The sequence below is a fragment of the Solea senegalensis genome, linkage group LG5, assembly GCF_019176455.1.
Source record: "Solea senegalensis isolate Sse05_10M linkage group LG5, IFAPA_SoseM_1, whole genome shotgun sequence".
NCBI lineage: Eukaryota > Metazoa > Chordata > Actinopteri > Pleuronectiformes > Soleidae > Solea > Solea senegalensis.
Window position 1 is genome coordinate 6373839 of NC_058025.1, and position 26884 is coordinate 6400722.

The 26884-nt window shown below is 40.2% G+C and overlaps 1 protein-coding gene across 10 annotated transcripts; it reads left to right on the top strand.

The window, feature by feature from the left end:
* The first annotated feature begins 219 nt into the window (after window positions 1–219).
* Window positions 220–26862, top strand: LOC122769640 (AP2-associated protein kinase 1-like). 10 transcript variants are annotated; one of them, XM_044026337.1, is made up of 21 exons: window positions 220–1048; window positions 5312–5430; window positions 6351–6459; window positions 7602–7744; window positions 7864–7985; window positions 8213–8294; window positions 8389–8521; window positions 8639–8742; window positions 9824–9903; window positions 9987–10144; window positions 10908–11089; window positions 12190–12396; window positions 13049–13236; window positions 13531–13724; window positions 13819–13887; window positions 14230–14319; window positions 16305–16409; window positions 16647–16739; window positions 17263–17427; window positions 17785–17874; window positions 23571–26862. In XM_044026337.1, the coding sequence occupies exons 1-21, from the start codon at window positions 889–891 to the stop codon at window positions 24419–24421; spliced, it is 3444 nt and encodes a 1147-aa protein (XP_043882272.1). In that variant the 5' UTR covers window positions 220–888; the 3' UTR covers window positions 24422–26862. The 10 variants fall into 10 exon arrangements, with proteins under 10 accessions (XP_043882272.1, XP_043882281.1, XP_043882274.1 ...); XM_044026346.1 differs by lacking the exon at window positions 23571–26862 and adding an exon at window positions 18793–22298; XM_044026339.1 differs by lacking the exon at window positions 17785–17874.
* Window positions 26863–26884: the final 22 nt, after the last annotated feature.

Here is a 26884-nt window from a genome sequence, read left to right on the forward strand (position 1 = left end):
ATAGTAATGTGTAACTAATGTATATGTATATACTCGTGTGTATGCACTGTTCATTTTGAGTGTTATATTTTGTCATGTGTTATTGTATCTGTGAAGGCATTATTGTTATGTACAAGTGAGTTATTTAAAATAATAAGCGTTATTATTATAGGGGCGTTATCGCAACTCCCCGTTTATGATACTATTCTGGATTTGACCGGACCAATATGGCGGCGACGTTGACGTATGATTAGGAGTCAATGCGGTGTCTCCGAGAGGAGCCGTACCTACACTATTTGTAGCTACGTTAGCTCTCTTTAAGTGAGTTGACCAGTCGTGTTGTTACAGTCTGCTGGATGCTAAAACGCAGCGGAGGTCGTTGAACTACCGCCCGGCCGCTGAATTACGTGGTTCTTCTGGCGCATGATAACAGTGGAGATGCGCTATAAGCTTACTCAGACCTACCTGGCTGACAGCCTATCAACTGACAGCTGTCACCGCACCTAGCTACTCAGCTCAGCTAGCTGACCCAGCAGCTACCGGCTAACAAGTGTTTTTTTTCCTGGCTAATTTCGCCAGACAACGTTGTGGTCGCCTCACAGTGGAAAGCGGTGACTGTCGCACACGCCGGCTTGTGTTTGGTTATTTTTCCAACAACATTTTCACTTCGCCTGCTGTCAAAAGCATGAGCTAACCAAGGAGCGTCGTACAGCAGCAGTGTTTGGTCTATTTTGAAGTCCGGCTAGTTAGCTTACATTAGCTTGAAGCTAGCTAGCTGCGCCCATTCAATTATTGAATAACTGCTAACGCCAACACTGGAGTGAACACGGTCTGTGGATATATCCACAGTGACTGTTTTTTAGGTGACACTTTTTGACTTGGCTGTCTCGTGGACAACATCTGGAGGAAATGAAGAAATTTTTTGATTCTCGTCGTGAGTTGGTGAGCTCCGGGCCTGGTTCTGGAGCCGGTGGAGGAGGCTCTGGTTCCGGCGGCGGGGGTAGCTTTATCGGACGTGTCTTCACCATTGGAAGATATCAAGTGACCATCGAGGAAATTATCGCAGAAGGTGAACTAAGCGGCTTTCTGTTGCGTTTATTACACACGTGTTACACAAAATACTGCCAATTATATCTCCATTAGGTAGTCTACCACATTGTTGTGAGGATGGGAAATCAAGTAACTTAAGTTGAATGGGTGGACTGCTGAACAAAGGCCCGTTGTTAGAGTAACAACGTAATAGCACAAAGTATTTTTCGTAACAGGTATTTAATGAGAAAGGGTGATCTTTATAACCTCGAGGCCATAAGATTCTCATTCATTTGTGACAAGCTAGGGCAGATCTAAGTATTTCCACTTTTTTGCCAGGTCTTCTTTAAGCCATGCCTCATTACTTCATAATAAAGTATGTTACATTGAATTTGGTTCAGTAGATTCTGAGTAAACCTGCTAACAGCCAGACAGGCAGCACCTAAAGCTAAACTTCTATGACAGGGTTATTAAGTTATTTTGCTTAGCAATGAGAGTCCTGGCCCAACCCAGGAAACATTCCTTATTTCTGTATTTTGTTACTATCCTCACCTTTACAATTGCCATTTTCAAGTAAATACTTACCCATGATACAATGATTGATGTAGATATTGCTCTTTTTGGATAAAAGCACTCCTGGACATGTGACCTGTGAAACATGTTGAACAGGTGTTGTTTTAGTCAACTGTTACTAGCTTATAACTACAACCGGTTTGGTAAGATAGAAGTCCTGTTCTTAAACATAACATAAAGCAACATTAGTCTATATCGGGCCTGAACAACTAATTATTTCAAATTTTAAATCACATTTTGCAAAACGTAAAGGTTTCAGGTGAATTGTTCTGTATTTGATGGTTCTTTGTTCTACTTTTAAAAGATCTTTAAAATACTTATTCATGCATTCCCTTTTTAAAAGTGAATGTCTCGTACCGTAATGCTCCATTATGTTTTGAATGTATAACAGTGAATACTGAACTAGAGCTTGACTTAAAAATTATTATATGGTAAGCCAAATTGCAATGAGATATTTTCCCCCAAAAATATGCTTTTTGTTTTGCCAATTTGCTTTCCCCAAGACAGACTCTCATTTGTGGGCTTGTGTGGCTGCTTCTGTGTGTGTGTGTAGAGTAGGGGGTATATTAAACTTGCTGATATAAATTTCGGTGAGTGAGTGTGTTTTAAGCTGTTGGTTGTTTGCAATTGTCCTCCCTGTTTACCTCAGGGCTGGCAGGAGGAACACAGTGTTGTATTTTCCACTGTGTTGTAAAGGACCACTGCCAAAGCTGAGTCATTTGTCTTGATATTTACTGAGGGAGTGACAAATCCTTAATGCAAGATGCTTCAGCGAACAGTTTGTTGTTTGCTACAAGGTGGAAACATTTATCAGGGTGTACAGCCTGTGGCTTTGCAATGATACAAGGTAGCACATTTTCCTCATTGCATATTGGTTAGGTCAGTGCCAGGGAAGACAAATACCCTAGGTCAATGGTATGGACAGATTTGTTGGAGTTTTGCGTCAACTTTAAAGACAGTCTTGACCAGAGCAGGATTAATCAGGATTCATGAAAGGGGCAATAGTTTCCCCAGGGTCATTTATCTTTGGAATGAGAGTCTTCCACGCTCTGCTAGCTAAGAGCACCTGTTACTAAAAAATAGATGAATGAAGACTGATTAATTCATCAGTACTATACATGGCCGCCATCTGTTTGGTCGCACCGTGGCCTTATGAATGGAGTAGATACCTAACCCGGACATTTCCTGCCCGGAAATGTCACTTTGAAAGAATTGTAGTTTTCTTATCAGTTCTGGGGGGAAAAATGTTGGCCTTGATGGAGATGTTGACTACAGAGAGGCTCTATTCCTCAAACAGGACTTTTGCAAGGGCAGCACCAATAAATAAATTCCCCAAGATTGTAAATCTTTTACAAAAGGCTAGGTGGGGAAAGTTTCTCCTGTCCCAGTGGTTGGTCTATTGAATGCTACATGATTCTCCCCAGTGACCAGGCCTATTTACTCAGATGGTTTTGGTTGTACTCTGAGCTTTTAGTTGCTAGTTTGCAGTTCCATTTAGAATTTTATCCCCAATGTTTACTCCTTTTGAGGACCTTGTGTTCAACTTCTTATGCTATACAGACAACAGCATTCAGAGAGATATACTTTACTGCCCTTTGGAGCCTACTTGAAGTTTGGCCTGAAGATCATATCATTTTCTTTGTTTTTATTTGAGACATTTGTGTTTAAGTGTGTGATTTACATCTTAGCCCTTTCCAGGACACAACTTTCTGCCTTTACTGTCAACATTATGTGTATTCTTTTGTACATATTGAGTTACTGTTGGTAACTCAACATCAGACCCGCTCAGGAGACTCATGTTATATGCTGCTTTGTACCAGAGAATGAGATCCCAGTCACTGCATTTACTGTAGACAAAAAATAACATGGAGCTTCATTCCCTCTTCTGCAAAACAATACCATTCTGTTTTTGATGCAAGATATTTGACCTATAACTTGTTCATCCATGCTGTCGTTGCAGGGTCATGTTATATTTCAGAAAACATGTTTGGAAACAGTGTTGTAGTGGGGAGTAAGACAGTGCCTAAAGGTGCATGTTTGCATTTACTCAAGTGTGAATGAATGCATAAGCAAGAGTGGTGTAATCCTGAAAGTGAGTTACGTCAGGGGTCAGCAGCTATTTGTAGCTGGACTTAGTTGTTTGGTCGCTCTGTCTGCTGAGATTGTAAAACACTGGGAGGGCTGCTAATCCATCTCATTCCTCACAGGCAACAGTGTCTGTACGGAGCTGGATGACACACACACCCTTTTCTTAATCAGGCTGCTTCTTAGTCTTAATAACACTAATTACTCAGCCAGTGTCATGTCGATGGCTGAAGTGCTGTGCTGCAGATTTTAGTTCTTCATTGTGAAATTTCCAGTGACTAAATTTATAGCACATGACATCAGTGGAATTGAGATGTCATTTATTATCCACAGTGAACCAGTTTCACCCTGTCACTGACAGAGCACCATACTTTGACATTGAAACTTCATTTAAACATCATCTCATCATACATGATTTTCTATCAAAACAAAAATGGCTTAACAGATGTTAGATATTTTTGTTTCTGCCAGAACCACTTTTAACACGGGGTATGATATTTTCATTTTTGCAATTACTACGACAGCCTTAAAAGATGTATTCGGATTTTAGATCTTTTTCTTACTTGCAATACCTAATTTGACACTAATTTTTAAACTTCTTTCAAAACATTATTTCTAAACATTCAGTTAGAAACTTCAATTCTCATTCATACTAATTCAGTGCAGCACACTAGATTGGGTTCAACTCAGGCAGAAGGCAGCAATATCTTCAGAAATTGCCTCCTCTAGTTTTAATAATGATGCACTTTTAATGTATTCATCTAGCTTTAAATGTCTGTCTGCCTGTTAATCAGATGATGAATAACAACTGTTCACTTGACAGGCTTCATACTTAATAGTTAACTTACAAAGGGCACCAGTGTGTGAGGCACTGACTTTGATGTTGTTAAGATAAAAAGTGAACGAGATATCGGTAGAAATGTGATACATATACCACTAAAACTGCCCCCAACATACACATGCCCTGCGCAGCACCATCAGATAATCCATTCATCTGTTAATCACAAACACAAAAATACACAAAAAAAACAGGCACATATTTAACAGGTACTGTGGTAGTTTGTGTAATTGTCTGATGTTTTCATTTGCTATGTGTGGCCATTAAGATCTTGTGTTTTTTCAAAGGTGAGATGATGAATTATCTCACTTCCTATATCCTGTATCACTTTTTGTCTACATCTTTCATTCTACTGCTCATTGCTGCTGACTCATATGGTGTTGTTGCGAGATCCTCTTACTAGTTCAGTTTCTCATTCAGCTCTGCACTGCATATAAACTTTACTTTCTTTCTTTATCACAACTGTTATAACACAGGCCACTAGTCCATCAGTCAGCCTCAGATGCTTATAAGATATCTGAGTGTCACAGCTGAGGGACAGTTGGCTTGCACACTCTTTCAGATAAGATACATTCTCTTATGTTGTGGCTAAAAACTCTACTAACTTTGTTTCACTAGAAACAGAGTGAAATACCAAGAACACAGTGACACCAGTGAAAATGTATCAGTATAATACTATCACTGTATGGCTCAAATATTATATCAATTTTGGATGGCTCTGTAATTATTATTTAGCTATGATTAAGGACTATTGAAATGTTTGTGTTCATTCTTTCCCCCCCACTCTGTCTCCTTTTTCATTTGCAGGAGGTTTTGCCATAGTCTTTTTGGTGCGGACTCATCAAGGCCTACAATGTGCACTCAAAAGAATGTATGTCAACAATGAACACGATCTGCAGATCTGCAAACTCGAGATACAGATTATGGTGAGTGGAGTCCATTAAATTACTGCTGAGTGCAGCAAACTACTCTTTTTAACACAAGGTAGTATTCTTTTAAGAGCAGACTTTCTTAGTGTGCATTAGTGTTGAAATGGGTGAAACAGTAATGACATTAGACAAAAGACATTCAAACACAACTTGCCAAACACAAAAAACGGACATTCAAATATTAGCAAACTAATCTTTCATTTGAATAGGACAAACAGGGAATTAGGGTTGGACGTTATATATGATATGCTGATGTATGTGATTGCTTGTGTCGATACTGATATGTTTTTCCCTGTGCCCCAAATTGCAGTGGTCATTTATTCCTTTTTTTACTCATTTTTTTGTACTCATGTCACAGTAGATGTAGATATACATTTTTAAACTTTGGAGAGGGCACAAGCAAAGAAGTCAAGGTGGTAGCCGCCTTTTTGTCATTATTCATATCAGGGATCATTGCATTGCTAATCTCCAATAATACATTTTAGACCCAATATCCGCCAATACTGATATTGTGCCAATAATATTCTGTATCCCTACTCTGAATGCCTGAAGTCCTGTGTACTTCAAGAAAAACTACTTGACCCATCTGACACCAGAATGAAGCTTTAGGGTTGGAAGTTCGCAATCTAAATTCATCTTCTCACTAATTTTCTAACTTCACAGTCCTCACTGAATGTTACTTAGTTCCTGTAACCACACCTTGGGTGGCCTGGCTATTACTAGATGATTATCATCATGACTTCCTCACTTGTGGCACAACATTTCAATCTCTACATTAATAAAAAAAAATGCCTGAATAGTTAAAATGCTTAATTGTTTTGTAATTTATCAAGCCAAATGTTTTCAGACAGTCGAAGCAATGAAAGCTGTTTCTCGAGTGTGTGTCATTTTTGGTCTTTTTGTGTTTGTTTACACAGAGGGACCTGGCAGGCAACAAAAACATAGTTGGTTTCCTGGACTCCAGCATAACTGCAGTTGGAGCTGGCGATGTGTGGGAAGTCCTAATCTTGATGGATTTCTGTCGAGGTAAATTTGCCCACCCCCACATGTCTCTGTATCTGTTGAACTCAGAGATCTAATTACCCACGGCTTCTCACAGCACCCGCTCTGTTCTCCTCAACAGTAAGCATTAATCTGATAGCTGTTGTGGTTTGATATAACTCCTGTGTCACTCAATACATAACTGGAGTTTTGTTATTAATAAGGAGTTTAAATATTAACATTACTGTACAGTAGGTATTGTAGCTTCAAAAGAGTCGAATTGTGTTTTGAAAAGGTACATGAAAAAGGAAAAGTAACATCTAAACAAGAAAGTATTTTTTAAGTTACATATTTGTGTCCATTATAATGACAAAATTGTTAACTTCGCAACATAAGTTGCTCAAAAAGGTGAGTCATGTGGTGGGCTGTTTGTTTCTTCTTTAAGGGAGAAGAATATTTGTTACACATTTGTATACAGTTGGAGTATTATGTCTTTGAATTTGCTTGTTTGGCTTGATGGTAAATGCATCAACACAAATGTGTTAACAGCTTTGTCGTAGGGATGGCATGAGCATTTCGATAATTCGCTTGATTAAGAAAATCAGTTGCTGTGACTATTTGCAAGCTATTAAAAAGATACTAAACAAATGTTTCATCAATGATTGCATCTATAAAAAAACAAGTCTTTCAACTCCAGTGATGATCTAATTTGTGGTGCAACTATTATCACAAGGTTGCAGCAGCAGCAAACATTTAGTAAGTGGACTTAATGTATGTTTGCAGAAGTGATGAAATTTAAGAGGTTTTTTTGAATGCACCTTGAAGCTGCTCTTTTAAGTTTATCACACCAGAGATCCTGCAGAAGTGATGACATTTACCAGGGCTTTGTGCCCTCTCTTTAGCTCCACATGTTGTGAACCATTGCTTTCACAAACTCATGTGCTGGAATTTAGAATATTCTATGAATAATACCATATTCAAATAGAATTTTTAGCATTCTAGAAATGCCCGTCCCTAATTCATATTACTATACATAATTACTGTATCAGACTGACACCAGTGCCTGTAGATACTCAAGATTGTGATAGCAGTAAAAAGCAGTTGCAAAAAAGTAATTTTGAGCTGTCCCTGAATGTTTGTTCTGAAACCTTTAATCGTGTATTTGTTGACCAATGTATTTTATGTAGGTGGTCAGGTGGTTAACCTGATGAATCAGCGGTTACAGACAGGCTTCACCGAACCTGAGGTGTTACAGATCTTTTGTGACACATGTGAGGCAGTCGCTCGTCTCCACCAGTGCAAAACTCCCATTATCCATCGAGATCTCAAAGTAAGTCTAATCCATTTCCCCAACATGCATATATCTATTATAAAGTTAGGTAATGGAAATAATTAGTTTTACCATGATGTGCTTCCCGTTCTCATGGGTCTAATGCTTTTCTCATGCAGGTAGAAAATATTCTTTTGCACGACCAGGGACACTACGTGCTCTGTGACTTTGGAAGTGCCACCAACCGCTTCCAAAACCCTCAGACAGAGGGAGTCCCAGTCGTGGAGGAGGAAATCAAGAAGTGAGTTCTTATTTTCACCCTCTGTCTTTTCTTTTTTTTTTAATGAAGTGCAATATGATTCACCTCACCTTCCCCTCCATGATGATAGGAGAACCTATGGTAGCTTTCAAAAACAACATTAGCATATTTATTTTTTAGTCCAATTTTGCCAAATGGATATAATTTCCCCATATTTTACATACTGGACCTTTATTTTCAGAAACTTACCTGTGTTCTCTTAACACCAGGTACACTACACTGTCATATCGCGCTCCAGAGATGGTCAACCTCTATGGTGGAACGGTCATCACTACAAAAGCAGACATTTGGGTGAGAACAGTTGTGTTTGTTACCACAGTGCATGTTTATATAATCAAATTATTGACTATGATAATAATGGGTGATGTTTTTCTCGTCTATATAGGCCATGGGTTGTCTACTCTATAAACTGTGCTACTTTACACTTCCTTTTGGGGAGAGTCAAGTGGCTATCTGTGATGGCAGCTTCACTATCCCAGACAATTCCCGTTACACCCAGGAAATGCACTGTCTCATTAGTGAGTTATCTTGTTCACTAGATTATACTTGGTGTCCTACTTAACCACATGTGTATCCTGTTTGTTACGTCAGTTGTTTGTTTTAAAATAAATGTTTTTTGTTTGCCATCTTCTCAGGATACATGCTGGAACCTGACCCAGATAAGAGACCAGACATCTACCAAGCATCCTACTTTGCTTTTAAACTGGCCCGACGAGAGTGTCCAGTCACAAATATACATGTAAGTCAACATAAAACCAGATGATTGAGTAGATACTGTAGAGGTTATATTTAATACAGGTGAGTCATTCAGAATGATGTTACTTGTTAGCGATGTAGTCAAGACAACAGACAAGGTGTGGACAAACTTATCCATGTTTGGTGCCCATGATGGAAAAAATAGTCTATAATAAGACAGTGGTGGTGGTGGCATATTGTTGTATGAACCAAATGCAAGTGAATGTGCTCGGGCTGTCACAGTTCTGTCACTGTCATGTTGCACCTACCACAGTCATAGTGGATCATCCACAGTAAATACTTGTTCTTCTATGGCTTTTCCTGCTTTTTAGTAATAATTCTTCATTAATAATCTATTTTTAGGGTTAAAAATAATAATTCTAACTCAGTTGTTGACTTAGTAGACAGGCTGGTTCGCTCCAGGTATAACAGCTGTTGCAGTGTATATAAAAACATGTGAAAAACTGTGCTTTTATGGTTGTGCTTGTATTGCGTCTTAATGCATGTGTGAAAAAAAGCAAAAATAAAGTCACTGTGTTTGGAATATTCCTGTACTATATTTTTCCTATAGAACTGTTTGACCTTCATTGTGGCCTGAAAATCAAAAGATGCACTGAAAACACTAGCTGCATTCTAAACAGTTAAGATATTTTCATGGTGAGACATTGATGTGCATAAAAAAAAAAAACTGGAATCTGACATGTGCTATGTATTATGTAGCTAGAACAGCTGATGGAGAATATTTGGGGTGGGGTTCTGTCGCATGCTGAAATTTTTATTTTCAGTATATTTCACGTCACATACACTGAATACTTTAGGGACATGTGTTGCTTACATAAACTGCAAAAAATCTATCTATAAGTTCATGGCGTTTTATTGCAGTGGTATGAGAAATAAATTAATAAATACTGCATCAGCCTTTGGCTCATTACTTTTACTCAGTCAGCACAAATAACATTTAATCAAGTCCAAACAGGGAATCTGCATATCCATCCTTGAGTCTTTTAGTGAATCTCAAGATGTTGCCATGAGGGTTATAACTATTTGATTGTTTTTGATAAACTGGAATCTTCTCACTGTTTTAGAATTCGCCTATTCCTGCTAAGCTTCCTGAGCCCATCAGAGCCAGTGAGGCAGTGGCCAAAAAGAGTCAAACCAAAGCAAGGTGAGCAAAGCTTTTGGGTCTTAACCATTTAAAGACATCATCATTAATCTTTTCTCATTATATTTTGCTTTTTCTTCCACCAGGCTTACAGACCCCATTCCCACCACAGAAACCTCAATTGCACCTCGACAGCGGCCTAAAGCTGGCCAGGCTCAGCCCCAGCCCATATCAGGAATTCTACCCATCCAGCCAGCACTCACTCCACGCAAGAGACCCAATGTGGCTGCTGCAGTTCCCGCAGGTATAGGTCTTTTATAGCTCCATGTGTCAGTGTTAAGACCACTGTTGCTTGCACTTATTGAAACAGTTACCGTAGTAATAATATTGTCTATAATAAATTCAGGAGGGCCTGCTGTGTTGGACAGAATGGACCAGATTTGACATGTATTCCCAGTGTTTCAATTAGGCCATTTTTAAAGGCTTTTAATTTGTTTTTATGAGCTGTCACTTTGAAGGATCACTTTGACCTGGCTACATATGCAGAATACATCAACAGCCTGATGTCACAGTTATTAACAGACCTGACTTACTAATTTCCTGGTGCTCAAACACCAAAAAATATACAGTGAAGACTGGACAAATACATAGATTTTTTGTAAAGTAATGCATATGTTTTTTGTGCTTTTGCTTGTTACACTTGCATGATAGTGGAAAATAGCCTGAAAACCTTTCAGTCTGTTTAACACAGTACTTCTCAAATAGTGAACGCCAGGGTGTCAGGGGGGCATGAGAGGCAGGGCAGGACAACTCATACAGTGGTTTATACAGATAAATAAGTCAAAATTATCAGGTTCTCAATAGTATTTCAATTCAGGGGGAGCGTGAAAACATTTCTGTCTTCTGGGGGGGGCATGACAGAAAATAATAGAGAACCACTGGTTTAACAGAACACACAAACTTTTACAGTATGTCACATCACAGCTTGATGTTAACATGATTGTTCGCACTGTTATTTAAACACATTGAACACATAAACTCACTGTTTTTTCCTTCCTTTTATCCAGGGGTTGGTATCGGTGTCCCACCTCCAGCTGCAGCTGCTGCTGCTGTACAACCTGCTCAACAGGCCCCTGCCACACAGGTTGCACCACAGACAACCAACATGCAGCCACAGGCTACACCACAGCATCACCAGCTCCTTATGAAGCAACAACAAGCCTTCTTAAGTCCATTAAATAACCAGCAGGTAGGAATCCAAACAAAACAAGAATGAAGGCACAGTTTCTGTATGGGTTCAACTCTGTACTTTCAAACCAAATGTAATGTTCAAAGCTTGGGCCACACGGCAGAATAGTGATTAGCACTGTTGCCTTGCAGCAAAAAGACCCAGGTTGACAAGGCAGTTAGACCAAGGGCCTTTCTGCATGGAGTTTGCATGTTCCCCCAGTGTATGTGGGGCCTTCTCCAAGTTCTGTGGTTTCTCCACAGTCCAAAAACATGCAGAGGTTAACTGGACATAATTGCCTGTAGGTATGAATGAATAGTTCTCTTAAGTGATGGCCCTGCGATGGACTGGCGAACTGTCCAGGGTGCGTTTCTAGCCTTGGCACCAGTGATTGCAAGTAATTAACAATGGATAGATGGATGTTCAAGCTCATCTGTGTAATAGATGTTTTTCTATTCATAGAAATTGAAATGGGAAGTGTTCAAAGGCACATATACTGTATTCAAACGAACTAAACACCAGGCGCAGGGCAGGATCAGATACATTATTAATCAAAGTGTCTGCACTCTAGTTACTGCTCCCAACAAAACTATTTTATTACAAACGAGTTGACATTTCGGGTCACATAGTCATGACTTGTGTAATTGACCATTTTCAAAAGAAAAAGGTCTTGTGTTGCATGGGGACACTGTACTGTAACATATCTATGATAAGTAGCAGTGCAGACCCTATGTGGATTTATTAATCTGTTCATAAAAGCTTGTTTTAACACTTTAATATTTGTCCATTCAATAACGCAAACACAGATATTAAGCTAGTATAATAAGCTCTGGTCTCACTCAAACATTCTCTGTGCATATGTTTGACAATGCTGTTTCTTTATATTTAGTTTTCAGTGCAAGTTTTACATCTGTTAAATTCTACACACTGCAGTGTGTTTTGGGTCAGGCATTGCTCATTTTATCATCTCACCTTTCTCTCTCTTTATTTCTGTTGGGTTTTCCTTCCTTTTTATATTCAGGGTTTGTTAAGGTTGATTGTGCTGTATTTGTTATGGTACAAAATAATTTAGACTGGACCAATGTTTTGAACTTGAATGGTTGTTTGGTATTCTTATATAGCATCACCTGGTACACAGCCTCCATCACCAACCGATGCAACAACAAACAGGGTCTCAGGCTTCTGCCCTGCTCCAGTCCAAAGCTAAACCTGTTCCTCCAGTTCTTACTCTGCAATACCAGCAGCAGCATGTAGTCCATGAAACAGCCGCTCTTCATCTCACACCCATCCCTGAGTCTGAAGTAACTGGTCCTGCTGATGACCCAGAGGTTGTGGTAACATCCTACTCCTGCTGCTCTTTGAGTCGGGGCTGATTATTAGCTCGTCTCTAACGAATCACGTCCAAATTAATACTTCCTTTCTTAACAGGTGTAAGTGTGGGTGTTGCTGATGCTGCGTAGCTTTAGATGCATCCCTTGCATTGTTCCATAGCTATGATTTAAACTGTTATTTTGCTTTTGCACTCTGATCCTTTTCTGTCAATCTTTGATTAGATGTAGTATTTCCAGGCAACTCAAATCATGACATCTGTTCCTCTTTTTCTGGCCAATCTCTATCATGTGAATTCTTTCTTAACGTTTCCTTAACTGTTTAATCTGATTGGTGTTTTTGGAGGTATTCAGTAAAACATCCTCTCCTGATTTTTCTTTTCCAGTTGATCTTGCTGGGTCTTTTATTTTGGGGTTCAATGAGTTTGTTTCTCAGGCTTTGTTCAGACTGCCAGAAATCTTTTTTTATATATCTATCCAAATGTTATCCACATTGTGTTTTCTGTTTGGACAGCAAAACCATTGAGAGGTGGTTTAAAATGTGATTCAAATCAAAGAAAAACAATCATATTTCCCTGCAGTCTGAACATAGCCATGCATATGTTATATCTGTTTCATCAATTTTCACTGATCTCTAATCTTGTCATCGCAGACGGCAGGCAGAGGTATTCACAAAGTTGGCTCTTTGACACCGCCCTCCTCGCCAAAGATGGCCCCCAAGAGTGGCCACAGACGCATCCTGAGTGATGTCACACACAGTGCCGTGTTCGGGGTCCCAGTCAGCAAATCCACTCAGCTCCTTCAGGCAGCCGCAGCTGAGGCCAGCCTCAACAAGTCCAAGTGAGCAGAATCAACCCCCTTCAGTGGTCTGTGGATGAACTGTCCTTTCATAGCACCAAGTGGGCTCAGAGGGCCAATAGGCAACCCATTCATATGAAAGAACCCCCAAAGGAAGATAAATGACTCTCTTATCCCAGAGAATCCTGCTGAGGAAGAATCACTGTATTCAGTCTTTAAATAACCCCACTTACTCTTATTTGCATACATCTGTAGGAGCCCACAGTCTCAGCATATATGATCAATTGTCACTGTGCACTTTTGCCTTACTCATGTATGCATCTTTGTGCACTTCAGATCAGCCAGCACGACTCCCTCTGGTTCCCCCTGCTCATCCCAACAGAGTGTGTATCATCCAGGTGACGGTGAAGCCCCATCTGTCGTCGCCGCACCCATCACGCAGTCCAGCTGGAATCCCTTTGGTGATGATAACTTCTCCAAGCTAACGGCAGAGGAGCTGCTCAACAAAGACTTTGCAAAGTTGGCGGAGAGTAAGTTCAACTTGAAATGTATCTGATACATTGGCACATAGTTGTGTGAACAAGATAAAAAAGAATCACTACTTTACTGTTTGTTTATGAACAGCTGCTGCGCCAGGGGAGAAGATCACAGGCTCCAGTGAAAATCTAATTCGAGGGCTCACTGCTTTTCCAGGTAAAATGTTTTCCTCAGTATGCTGCTTAATTTCTTTTTACATACTACACATACCAAGAGGTTTCTCTTTCACCTTGTTCAGACCTGGTATTAACATTCATCCTGTAAATCACAAACTGCACTTAGTTTCCTCATGTCATGTGAATGTACAGACTGAGGACGGATGTTAATACCAGGGGCCTTGGATTGATAATGTCCTTTCAACTCTGTGTGTGTTGCTGTCGGCTTGAGAAAGTAAAAGTCAGCCTCTCTATACCAAAGTCCAAACCACTCTTTTCCATTTTTTTTCTTACATTGCTTTGTTTGTTCTTTCTCACCTTTTATTCACTGTGCATTGTTAAGCTGAAAGATCTGCAGACATCATGAGCACAGGTTCAGTGTTGCTGACTGTCCCGGATCCTTTTAATACCCTCTCACTGTCTGACACTACAGGTAATATTCTTGTGACTACATAACAGTTCCAGCCATTTCATTTGATTCTGTCAGACAAATATTTTCCTATGGTTTCTGGGTCTTTTTTATTATTATTTATTGAAGTGGATATCACACATCCCAGAGGTTCGTTTATGAGAGCTTGTTCCGTGGTTGGGATTTGTACGCAGATCTATCTTGTTGACATAGCAAGCAAGCCTCACAGTGGCTCCTTGTCAGCTTCCATGAATAGAGACCATACCCACAGCTAAGTTGCAGATCTGTGCTTTTGCTGTTGCCTGGCAACGTAAAGGATACATTCTCCTTTGTTAATTGGATTACATTACAGCTAAATGACCCAGCTTGCCAGTAAAACCAAGACCGAGAGAAAGTTTAGCACACTATCTTGTTAAAATTATGGCAGAGCCTTTTATGTTCTCTTCAGTTTAGCCTTTAGCTCTTTTATACGGGAGGTTACGCTTCTCCACTGTGTCAACTTGTTGTGTGGTTGCTGTTTAAGGCCTGAACTGACAGGATGAAAATGTTGAAGCTGTTACATAACCTGGGTGGGGTTAATCTTTTCTGCACAGCCTAAGCTGTTTTTGACTGTTTGACTGTCACTCATTCAGGTAGAATGTATAGAAGCCTGCAGAAAGAGAATAAAGTTCCATAACTGGGTTTTTCAGAACTGTTCTTGTGACATTTGGGTTTTGTAAAAAGCTTTTCATTCAGTGTTGACCTCTTTCCTATAGTGAAGGGAACAAAAGGTCACATCTGCTGTGCCATTTTTTGAATCAACACATTCCTTGTCTCAGTCCTGCACTTCATTTTACCCCATAGCAGTTTCCTGTAAGTATGAGCTACAGTGAAAAGTCAGTCATTTGGCAGTTCACATGCATGGCCTCACTTTCACTAATACCAAAGCAGTAATTGAATGCACCAATTTAAAGTCTTAAATCTTCCCTGTGACAGAAGATTTTTTACATGCAATGTAAAATGAAGCTAATGAAGATGTCGAGCTGGTTTGGGTAAAGACTTTTGTGTCATGTTGACAGAGCACAGTGCAGGAGGACAGTCTTTGTCTTTATTTTACATTTTAATGTTTGCTATTGACGTTTGTAATTTAATAGCATTTGGTAAATGTGTCTTCAGCATTTGTTTGGAATTTATATTGTGGTGGGGCCACCTCTCCAAGGACTGGGTCATACGGGAGAAGAAAGGGGGAAGGAAGGGGAGGGTGGGATTACATATTGGTAAAGTGGTTTCACGCTGCTAACACATCTTGAAGCATGTGTGTGAGGTGTTTGCACTAACATCTGAGGCAGTTTTTTTATCACACATTTTGTGGCTTCATTAAACCTGCAAGCTGCTTGATTTTTAAACCCTGTAAACATTGGTTTGCTTTGAAATGTTGATACGATTTTCGTCATGCACTCATTACTTTGAAGGTTTTTTATTAGCATGAATGTGGTGATAGAATACATGTCCTGATACAAGGGTAAGGATACTATGTATTGCAGTAATATACTGTGATACTGAAAGCAAGATAATATATTGCTCTTTTTTTCCTCCCCAAAATTGTTTATTTTAATAAAATCACTATATTATATGTATAACCGTTTTTAACCAAGGTAGACCCAAATGGATGGTAGATGGAGGCTCAAGAACAACACAGAACCACTTTCAAGATTATTTACCTATTAATACACTGCTTCAAAGAATCCATTTCATGATTATTGCTATATTTTAGTATATCAATATTTTATTACACCCCAAATTACTTTTTTTTTCCTTTCCTAAACTTGTTTTGTCCATAAAATATAAGCCTTGTTGTGGACAACTTGATGTCTACATTACTACAATTAGTACTACAGCCGAACAATTCCCATTTATTTTGTCAATTGTCATTTATAGCTTTCATTTCTCTGCTAAATCCTCTGTGGTTGCCTTTTCTTTTTCTCTCTCTTTTTCCATCTGTCCATCTTCTCTTTCTGGCTGACTCACAGAGAAGCTGATCGAGGGACTAAAATCCCCCGAAACTTCTCTGCTGCTCCCCGACCTCTTAACCCTGGCTGGCCCCTTCAATAACTGTGCTGAGAGCTCCACCAATGGTATCGGCTCTATTCTTGTCCCCTGCCATGCTTTAAAAAAAAATTGTCTGCTCTGTATGTGTCTTCTTGCCTTCCTCCCCCTCTTTCACTCAGATGGTCATTAGGTCAGAAAGACCCACGAGGGGAAGGAGTATAGAAGATTTTTTTAATTGAATCCCTGCTGAGGCATCTACTTTCTCATTACTAATGATTTCTTTGCATTCATGTTTTTTTTCCACATGTTAAATCCATGTACAGACGTATGTGTGGATTCACTAATTCCTGGTTTGGAAGCCCCTCAGGCCCAGCGACATTCAACCCAACCTGAGCTCATCCCTACCACTATTCCAGGTTAGCATCCTGGACCACACAATTAAAAATGTTAACACGTACAGCATTTTCACCAAAAAATAATCGTCTCCAGTTTTGGTGGAGTTGTTGTCCAGGAGTTGTTGACAACTTTGAAACCTCTGCTGCCTTCTGCTGTCCTGGAAAAACACTACAACAGCAGATAATGTTTTCGCAGTTGCTCTTGTGTAGCCCAGTAATATGTGGTTTTGGGGGTGTAAACGTGGTAATGCAGCAATATTTGTCATTGCCACTGCTACTCTTTAGGTGGTCCAGATTCCACCTAAAGTTTATATTCTTCTGTAGGGATCATTATCAGCTATAAAAACATGTAGGCTTTTGGCGCTTGTAGCAATTGCCCTTGACATTTCAGCATATATTTATTATTTGCACCAAGGCTTTTTTTTGCTTTCAGCTATATAATTGTGAAGTGTCTTACTAAAAAAAAGGTATGTGCTTCTTCAGCTAACAGTCTTATTTTTACTCTGACCCCTTGTCCTTCTGGCTTTGCATCATCCTGTCTCAGACTCTCTCACTGGGGAGGACTCTCTGCTGGGTTGCGATCTGTTATCTCACACTTCTCATGGAAACCAGTCTGTCTCTGCTCTCCCCTCCTCCTGCTCCTCTGCTCCTCTTGCCTCCACCTCTGGACCGTGTCTGGAGGAGCTGCCACCTGCTCAGTCAGCTTCCGGTAAGAACTCCCCCTCATAGCACTCCTCATCCAGCCTTAACTATTGGGGGTTTTCGCCCATAAAACCATTGCAGACAACAGCTCATATTCGAAACAGGAGGTGAGAAAACAAAAACATACATGTGACACAGAAAGTGAAATACAATAGATACATTAGATATCAGCTTCAACAAACCCTGGGCCCTTGACCGAAGAAACCACTGAAAATGCATGGCTTTTAAATTCCGTGACTGCCCTTGCTCCATCTATTTTTAATCTACTTGCATCCTCCTTTCTTTTTGGCTGTTTTCTCTGGCTGAGTTAACTTCTTTCCCCCCTCCCTCCATTATTCCTTCACATCCTCTTCCTTCACCGCAGACTCTGCTTTCCTCATGTCGTGTGGGGAGAGGGGCAATGACGACGAGTTTGATCCTATTCCTGTGCTCATCTCCAAAAACTCAAATCAAGGTAAGGGTAACAAAACCCGCCCCGAGATGAGCACTCACACCTACTGAAGCCCAGCAACATAAGCAACAAAGATGAATTACTTTTTTACCGTATCGGCTTTTGTCCACACAGAACTGGCGTTTTGAGAGCCCTAAAACAGGTCATAGAGTAAAAAAATACCCAAAATGCCACCCCTTGTATTATCGTGTATACAATAAATATGCAACTTTGGGAGAATGATGTCATAGCCTCGCCTGTCTTGCGCCTGCTCTTGCATTCGCTGCACTCGTCTTCTTCTTCCTGTTCTTCCTACACAGCACGCAAGCTTTATGCGCATGCTCCACATCTTGTATTTTTGTGGCAGCACCGCGCCACATACAGGCCTGGCATTTATACTACAGTGTTTAGAGTCATTCTGGGTTTTAGGAGACCTTTTTATGAACAGAAAGAAAATCATATTGGGGAAAGATCTGTTTCCATTTGAAATTGCCTCAGTCCCAAATTCAGTTTCAGAAGATTTGAATGGGCTTTTTTCAGGCCATCAAGCTCTCACATTTTCTTCATTATTTTCTTTGTTCCTAATGTTACACTGCCGGTGCTTCTCCACATTGCTGCAGGTGTTTGGCTCTTTGTAGTTTTTGACAAAATTCTCCTCATGTTACAGTGGCATTCCCCTACTCTCCTCCTGTGATGATGCAGCTGTATAAAATAATCCCAGCTCACTCTCTGCCTGTTTCTCTCTCTCCCTCTCTGCCCCTGCTCATGCACCTCTCCACTCTGCCATCTTTCCCCCCTCATCCTCCACCAATCCTTGCTTTTTAATTTCTTTATTAAACCTCTGTTAACATTACTTATTGTTTTGCTTGTCTTTCACAATCTCCCTCGACTCTTCCATGTCCATCTCTTTCTTTCTCTCTCTCTGTTTCTGGCATGTTTCAGGTGGTCACTCGCGCAGCAACAGTGGCAGTTCAGAGTCCAGCATCCCCAACTTGGCCCGCTCCCTTCTGCTGGTGGATCAGCTCATCGACCTCTAGAGGGGGTGGGAGAGGTCAAAGGGGCAGTGTGCAATCCTAACAAAGGGACAGGGAGGGTAGGGGATAGAGATGAGTAGGCAGAGACACTTAATGTAGCACCTTATGAAGTGAAACACAGATGCCAGCATAGATCACTTCAGTGAAATCCTTCTCTTTATGTGCCTCCTTGGCCTCAACTCTCATCTCTAGTTGCCTGATAAGCTGGTTTCATTTATCTCCGCTGGCCATAAAAAAAACATTTCCATTAACGCCTGAGCATATCATCTGCTTCTGTCCTGGCTGCACAATGGTTTTCCTCATACTTTCCTCATACTTTCATTAATATTCCGCACAACCCTGGTAACAATACGTGATCACGGCTCATGTACTGGGCCAAACAAGCCACCTGTAGGCATGTTCATTTGAGTCGGGAGAAAAAAAAACAGCTTCGGACAATACTGGAAAATTGGGGGATGTTCACACGCAGTGTCTTTTGCGCACACACATTATTTTCAATGGAAATGCTTGTCTGACATGTGGACAAACTAGATGTACAGCCCTTGCAATGCATTTACTTTCGGTTGCACTGATAATATCTCAACGTTTTCAAATTCAGTGAGAGGTTTTGCTGTGTCATTTGAGCTCCGGGTGTGAACACGCAGAGATGAGAGATGTTTTTCCTCCATTGTGAACAAACTGAGTCTGGCTGGCTGCCAGACGTGAACATGACGTCGTGTCATGGGGGTGATATTAGTCGGAGAATGATTGTATGAGGTGAGGATTTCACCAAAGTTTCCTTTTTTTTAACTTGAGTGAATGACGCGTGCCATTCACACCACCCGACCCTGCTAACTGCATGTATAACTGCGCCTGTGCATTGATTCGTATGCAAACTTGCCACGCAAAAAAATTTGCACAGCAGTATTGGGGATAGAATGGCGAGTTTTGTTCTCTTTTTCTCCTCACACTTGTATCAAACAGCGAATCTGGGGTGAGGGAAAAGTGGTGCCAGGTGAATTTGTTAATTTATTCAGTGAAGCTGCAGCATCTCATCAGCTCCCAGATGTCGGTTGCTTAGTGACATGACAGAATCGCAACTTCGTGAAACTCTGTTAATAACACTTTCTGGCTTCTTCTGCATGTGAACAGCACCTTGCAAGCAGAAACTCAAATATGTTCTTTTCAAAAATACTCAGACTCAGTAACGGCTAGAGTTTGTATCTAAGCCAACTTAATGTATGTATTAAGCTACATAAGCTTCACCATCACTGTATATCATCACATCTGAATGTTAAACAGGGTATTATTTCTCCAAAACCTACAGTACATAATGTGAATCCTGATTCTGGTGAGGTCAGTATTTACATGGCTGAATAATCAGGATTCTTTCATCATCAGCGTTATTTACCTTTAAGACGATTAATGATATCTTTGTATTTTTTAATTACATCATCATCATATATTTTGACCTGTTGTCATGACTAGCACAACAGAAATAAAAGGGAACTACATTATTCCATGCTAAAGCTAATGGAATGGTTGACTGTAAAATGTTTGTGTTGCTTTGATCCCAGGATCAGTCAAGATGAGCATATTTTAAACAGCAGATGACCGACAGTCGTTACTAAGGTTTTCTATTATTATTTGCGTAGGTGCTGTCAAACTCCCTCCATCACTGACATCCTCTCTGTCTTTCATAGCCTCTCTCTCAATTCTTACCACACACCTGGAGTTAATTTGGCCAATATGACATTTTCTTCTTCTTTACTTCTAAAGAGAAAGAAAAAATCCTTCATGTAAATAAAATCACACATTTTATTTTCTAATTTTGCTCATTTTTGTAGTGTAACAAATTGAAAGCATTTCATCGATCTTCATATGAGTACATGTGACTATTAGTGATAGTGTATGTTTGAATTGGGATCATTATAATATCTGTATAAACTTGTAAGGAGATAGAGATAAAAAGAAAACCTGAATATTTGTGTATGAAGCTGCATTTAAGAGTGCAATGATGTTGACCATGTGTTCTGTCTTTATTCTCCAACACTTCAGCTTGTGCTTTTGTTTTAAAGGTCATCAGTACCTGAAACAAACAATAACTCACCTGACAGGGTAGCATTTTCTTTAACACTGAATTTAACAGAGCTGATGAAGGACTTTGCTTCCTGATATTTCTGGAGCACCTGATTATGCAAGATGCTTATTTGGCTTCTATAAGTACCTGTGATCACTGGTGTTGTATTATATACTTGATATCATCCTTTTGTTTCCTTTTAAAGCTGCAGTGCATAACTTTTGCTGTTAACAGTGCATAACAGGCTCTGTCAAGCAAAACTATCACCCTTAACTGACGTGACTGCAATGACCCAGGTTGGCTAGGTTTTTGAGCAGTAGAATTAACTTCTGAAACTTTTTGTGTACCTTTCTTTAGGAATGTCACTTTTTCTGACCCATCATTTTGCTGCTTCTCTAATACACCACACATATCAGAGTTTTCATTACTTTATCAACAATTTAAGACAATTGTTACTTTATTAACAGTGCTGAAGGAATCTGTAGGAGGAAATAAACACTCCCTGAAATCAAAGACCACAGGAGGAAGCGCCAACAGCTTTTAACTATAATGTAATGATAGTCATGAGATGGCAGCATACATTTCATGCATGTAATGACAGTACAAAGTGAACTTTTAATCCCACATTCAAAATAATATTCCAACCGTTTGCACTCATCTCGCTTGACTACTAAAATGTTGCTGTTGCCTCTGTCCGTTTTGACAAATCACTTCCTGTATGCAGGGCGAGAATACGATCTAAGCACGCTATACTAAGAAACATGTAGAGAGTGGGTAGCGTATGACAGGCATTTGTGTGTATTTAAAAGTCACGCACTGCAGCTTTAAGATCCATATCACCATATACATGTAAATACAAAGTGAGGACACTATATTTCCCCCTAACGTGCCAACATTGTTATTGGTGTATATATAAGTATGTCGACACTGTAAAGGTTAATCCCATATATTAACAATAATTAAATAACTGGCGTAGGTGAATAGAACCACCTTTTTTCTATTTCTCTCAATCTAATGTTCAGTTTCTCTGCATTTGCATTTGTGTTGCTAATCTATGCAAACCTACAGTCATGCTTCATGTCCATATCAGACACTACAGCGCTGTATCCTGTATAGATCTTGCCTTGGCCGTAGAGTTTTCCTTGTGTTGCCGTGTGAAACTCGTGAACTTCCTGTGCTAGTTAGACTGAAGTGGTTGACAGGCATAATAATGCGACTTAAATTATATCCCAATGTTTGACTTGGAGTGGCAGCGGATGTCAAAGTGGGATCATAATCAAGTGTGTTCTTTTATTTTTATGAATTTGGGCTGAAAAAGAGAGGCACTGAATAAAACTTATTTGTGTGAATGTGAATTAAGACTCCTTGGGTCACATTATTTTGTTTTATTTTTACCCAAGTTTCTCTAAGAAGCTTGGGTTCATTGACACTGTAGATATTTAAATTTTTATTGTTCTATTGAGCCAAGGCATTATATCTAAATCATTTCTTTCAACTACTGAATTTGCCTTAGACTATTAAACTGCTTAAGTCAGAAATTAAAACATAAAATTAGACAAAATGCCATGAGACAAAGCATGGCATTTAAACATTTAAATTAAAATCGGATTTTGAAATCATCTGCTGGGCCAAATATTTATGCTGGCGGGGCCAGTTTTGGCCCACGGACCACCAGGTGCTGACTGCTACTTTACAGAATCAAGTCATGCTCAGTATTTAATAATAATTTTAATAATGAATATCTTGTTAAATTAAAGTAGTAAACAGTATGTTTATAGTCTTTAGAACAAGTGTTGTGACATTTGTCTTGTCAATGCTCTATTTTCTTCTGAGATTTAAAGGAATATTTTGATTTCATAGTGAATGTTGTGTGTTCACACATTATTATTCACGTCTTCTGGAAAAAGGAGAGACTAGATAAACTGAAGGTTTTTTGTTTAAATTATTAAGGAAGTGGTAACTGGTAGTCAGCCTTCCATAACTAGTGGAAAAGTCAAAAATATTGGGAACAGGCCATGGACATGCAAAACCACATGACTAATAAGGGACAACAGTAAAACAATACTGATGTTTTCCTGTAATGGCTGCAACTAACATCCTCCCAAGAGCTGCCAGTTAGCAGTTGCTGTCCACGCTGCTGAGGTAAGACTGACCTGTCTCTGCTCACCTGTCTGTCTCTAACCACTAGTATGTTGCCATGATGGCTCTTTGTCCTTGTTTCCACAGACTCACTGACTCCCTCTGAGCTTCCTTTTACCTCCTCAGCACTCTCTGCCCTCACTAAAAGCTAACTTTAACCAGCTAACACCAGGCACTGTTTGAGAGTTGAGGATGCAATTTGTGGAAACAAGGTTATTTGATGTTGTAGAGTAGTAGAGCTGGTAGTCTTGTCCTGTCTCCTGTGACTTGTTCAGACTGTGTTTGTATTGTTGGAGTCTTGTGCTGGTTTTTCACTGTTGGGTCGTTCACATTGATCAGGCTTTCACAGATTATCCTCTGGTCACTCAGATCGGATGGCCTGGTGATAAACAGGCGGTAGAACCTCAGATTTGAAAATGTCTTTATTTAGTGAAAATGTTTGTGTCTTCGTTTGATTTGTAATCCTCTGTCTCTGCTGTCTTTTACAGATGAGGCGCAGGGTGAGAGCAATGACTACTCTGTGCTTGGGGAGGAACAGGAGACTGAGCCTCTAGAAGGAGATCCTGAAACAAGCAAGAGCTGTGTACACTCCAGTGATGAGGAGGAGGAGGAGGAGGATGAGGAGGAGGTCCATAGTGAAGAGCAGGAGGATGAGGAGGGAGCCACTGAGAGTCATGTAGCAGTCCATGACTGCAGTGGGTCCAGACCTTTGCTTCTGGACTCTGAGGATGAAGAGGAACACGGATTAACTGTCTACTCATCGTCGGCAACAGCACAACAACCATCTGCTAACTTCCATCAGCCAAGCACCTTTGCCCAGAATCATCATGTACCCGAGCCAGAGAAAGCCACAGATGTCGCAGCAGACGTCTTCTCTAAAGCTCCCTTTCAGATTGTTCAAGAAGACGCGAGTGATGTGTTCGCCAATGCTCCGTTTCCTCGTCCTCCCCTCCCAGCAGCACCGCAGCAGTTTGACGTATTCTCTCAGGCTCCCTTTGGAAAAAGAAAAGAGGCTTCAGCAGCTCAGCCCATGAAGTCGTACCCGCACGCAGCTGGAGTTCAGGCTGGAACTGCTGATCAAGGTGTGTTGGGACAAGTAACCGCTCAACCATTCCGCCCTCAAGCCCTGGCCAAATATTCCCGACACTTTGAGGGACATGTGCCCCAGCATCTAGCAACAGCAGCAGCAGCTCACAGAGTTGTGTCTAACGTGAGTAAGCAGCCCGCTATGACATCAGTCTCTGATGGACCACTTCACTCATGGACATCAGAAGTGAGCGCCGTAGACCCTTTCGTCTCTGCACCCTTTCACCTCAAAGCCCCACAAGAGAAACCCTGAATGCACACTCGGAGTTCAGGGCAGTGGGTATCAGCGTCGCTCAGTTATGCAAACTAAAACAGGTAATACTGCATGCTGTCACCAGCGCTGCAGCTGGACTGAAAGCCTGCATGGATCTCATTCTCAACTGGCTTCAGTTAGATCTGATAGTGTAAGGTCATCTTTAATACTCCTCGTAAGTAGAGTGACATCCTTCCCAAACTCCTGGTCACTTTTGATTTTTTGCTGTCACGTCCTTTTCCCTTTTGAATTGTTTTGAATCCATTTTGGTACGTACATATACAGAGAGAGACAATACGGTGGTCAAGCATTTGATTGTGTCCTCTGCTACCTCAGTTACTTTCTGGAACGGCGCCTAAAAACATGACATTAATGAGGAAATGTGTCTTAAGCAATTTTGTTTCCTGCATTTTTGAGCTTTACTGTGAATTTATTCTGTGGTCACACCTCCGTCCTCCTCTGTGGTGCTTCTCAGAAAGGACAGATTCAGGGTGAATCACGGGATTGTAACTTCACAGAAGCTTGAAAGAGGAAAAGACGCAAAAGAGCATGACTGGTGAGTGAAACACACGCAGTCCCTGAGCACTACTGTGAGTCAGTCATCTGTCATTTTCATCAAACTGTTTCTTCAAGGTTAATAGATTCATGTGCAACAGTTTGTTATGAAGCAGGTGTGCTGGATACTGATTCATATGCATTACAAATTCTTTTTGATATACATGTTTTGTTTGTTTGCAATCCAAAAATGTTTGTATGTTTTTGCTGTGTTATTATGTTTGTGATCACTGTCCTGTCCTATGTCATGAAAAAGAAACATCTGTGTTTGTTCCATGGAAAGTATAAACCTTGTATAAATGTTAGGCATACAACATTTATAATAGTATTTCCCGTGTCCTATAAGTGTAAAAGATTCTCCTTTCTTTACAAGCTGATACCTCAGAAGCCTTACACTCCCTCCCTCCAACGTCAGACACCGTCACTCATCGTCACCTTTTGTGCTCTGAAACAACAAACTAACTGCATCTACATTGTCGTATTGCACTTGCATTCAGCTCCATTTACTTGTGTACGGCCACGTACAACTTCCTTTTTGCTGTCTGCAGTATTTATATGCACCATCTTTTTTTTTTTGATTGTTCAACTGTGTGAATGCATCTCCATCAGTGAAATCTATGTAATGTCCAAACACCTGTGACTAGGGCTGGGTATTGATTAAGTATTTCTCATTGTGAACCAACTGAGTCTAGCTGGACAAGTACATGACAGTAATCGGAGAATCTCACTGCTGATTGGTTCTCGGGTCATTGTATGCAAGTTGAACATTTTCAATTCGAGCAAATGGAGCGAATCATGTGAAAACATGCCGTCTGTGCATTGACTTTGTATGAAAACTCGCCACGTGACAGATTTCACACCTCGTCATGCCGTGTTCTACCCCTAACCCTACAACCAAGTCTTCTAACTTCTTCGTATGGTGTCCGACAGGCTGTACAACGAAAGGTGCAGTGCTGCCCTCCACAGTTCAAAGTTCTTCTCATTGTCTCATCTCCTCAGTCTCATCCTATTCCCATTCTTCTTCATCGGAATCCAAAGTTCCTTTGTGAGGACATTCTGGCTTTGCTAACCCTAAGCCCTGCCAAAATATTCTCACAAAGAAGCTTGAATCAAAATCTGTCCTCACCGCCTACAGTAGAACCACCGTCTTCCTCTTCTCCTTTGGAGAAAGAGCTCTGTCAGTAAACCTGATGTACCAAAAACAACACATTTTTGATATTAGTTGATGCAGATAAAAGTTCAATACCAGGTCGATGCAAGTGAAGTATTGAAGTCTGATACCCAGCCCTGACTGTGACTCACACTTAGAAGCAACCAAAGTGAAAATGATTCTCTCTGGACGGTGACTGCAGTCACAACCACATAATACATACACATAATATAATTATAATGATTATAATAGTCATGTCTGAGAAGTGAGATCTTGAATAGGGACCGACTGGTGTCATTCTGTTTGATTTTATTTCATCACCATTTAGAAATATTTTATTGCTTTGTAAAATCATGGAACATGTTTTGATTTCCAACAAGGCACTTTTAAAGAAAGGGGATCAGACCCGTCTCAACCCAAAGTTCAATTAATGTCTTCTTCTGTTGTATACAATCTTTTTTTTTTTCTTTTCTCACCTACCTTATATACATGAAGGTTGCACATAGTCACTGACACAGAGTCAGTGTCTCTCTAAGAATGTCTTTTCATTGTAACATGGCTGTAATGACTTTGTTATGACTAGTGTTGCAGATCTTTGGAGAGTTCGACAGCTGGTGATACTGTCGGACTAAAGAGAAAAATAAGCACTCGTAAAACACTTGTTATGCTGCACAGCCTGCCTTTGAAAACCATGTTGTAATTCATATTAAACAAAAATAAATGAATGTAAATCAAATTGTGCTGTTTTTGCCATTTTT

Bases quoted from the DNA above. Each gene is read 5' to 3' on its own strand.
- LOC122769640 (XM_044026337.1), top strand. From the start codon at position 889: ATGAAGAAATTTTTTGATTCTCGTCGTGAGTTGGTGAGCTCCGGGCCT. The intron at 12,397-13,048 runs GTTGTGGTAACA...TTGTCATCGCAG, and splicing joins GTCCTGCTGATGACCCAGAG to ACGGCAGGCAGAGGTATTCA. The intron at 13,888-14,229 runs GTAAAATGTTTT...TGCATTGTTAAG, and splicing joins AGGGCTCACTGCTTTTCCAG to CTGAAAGATCTGCAGACATC.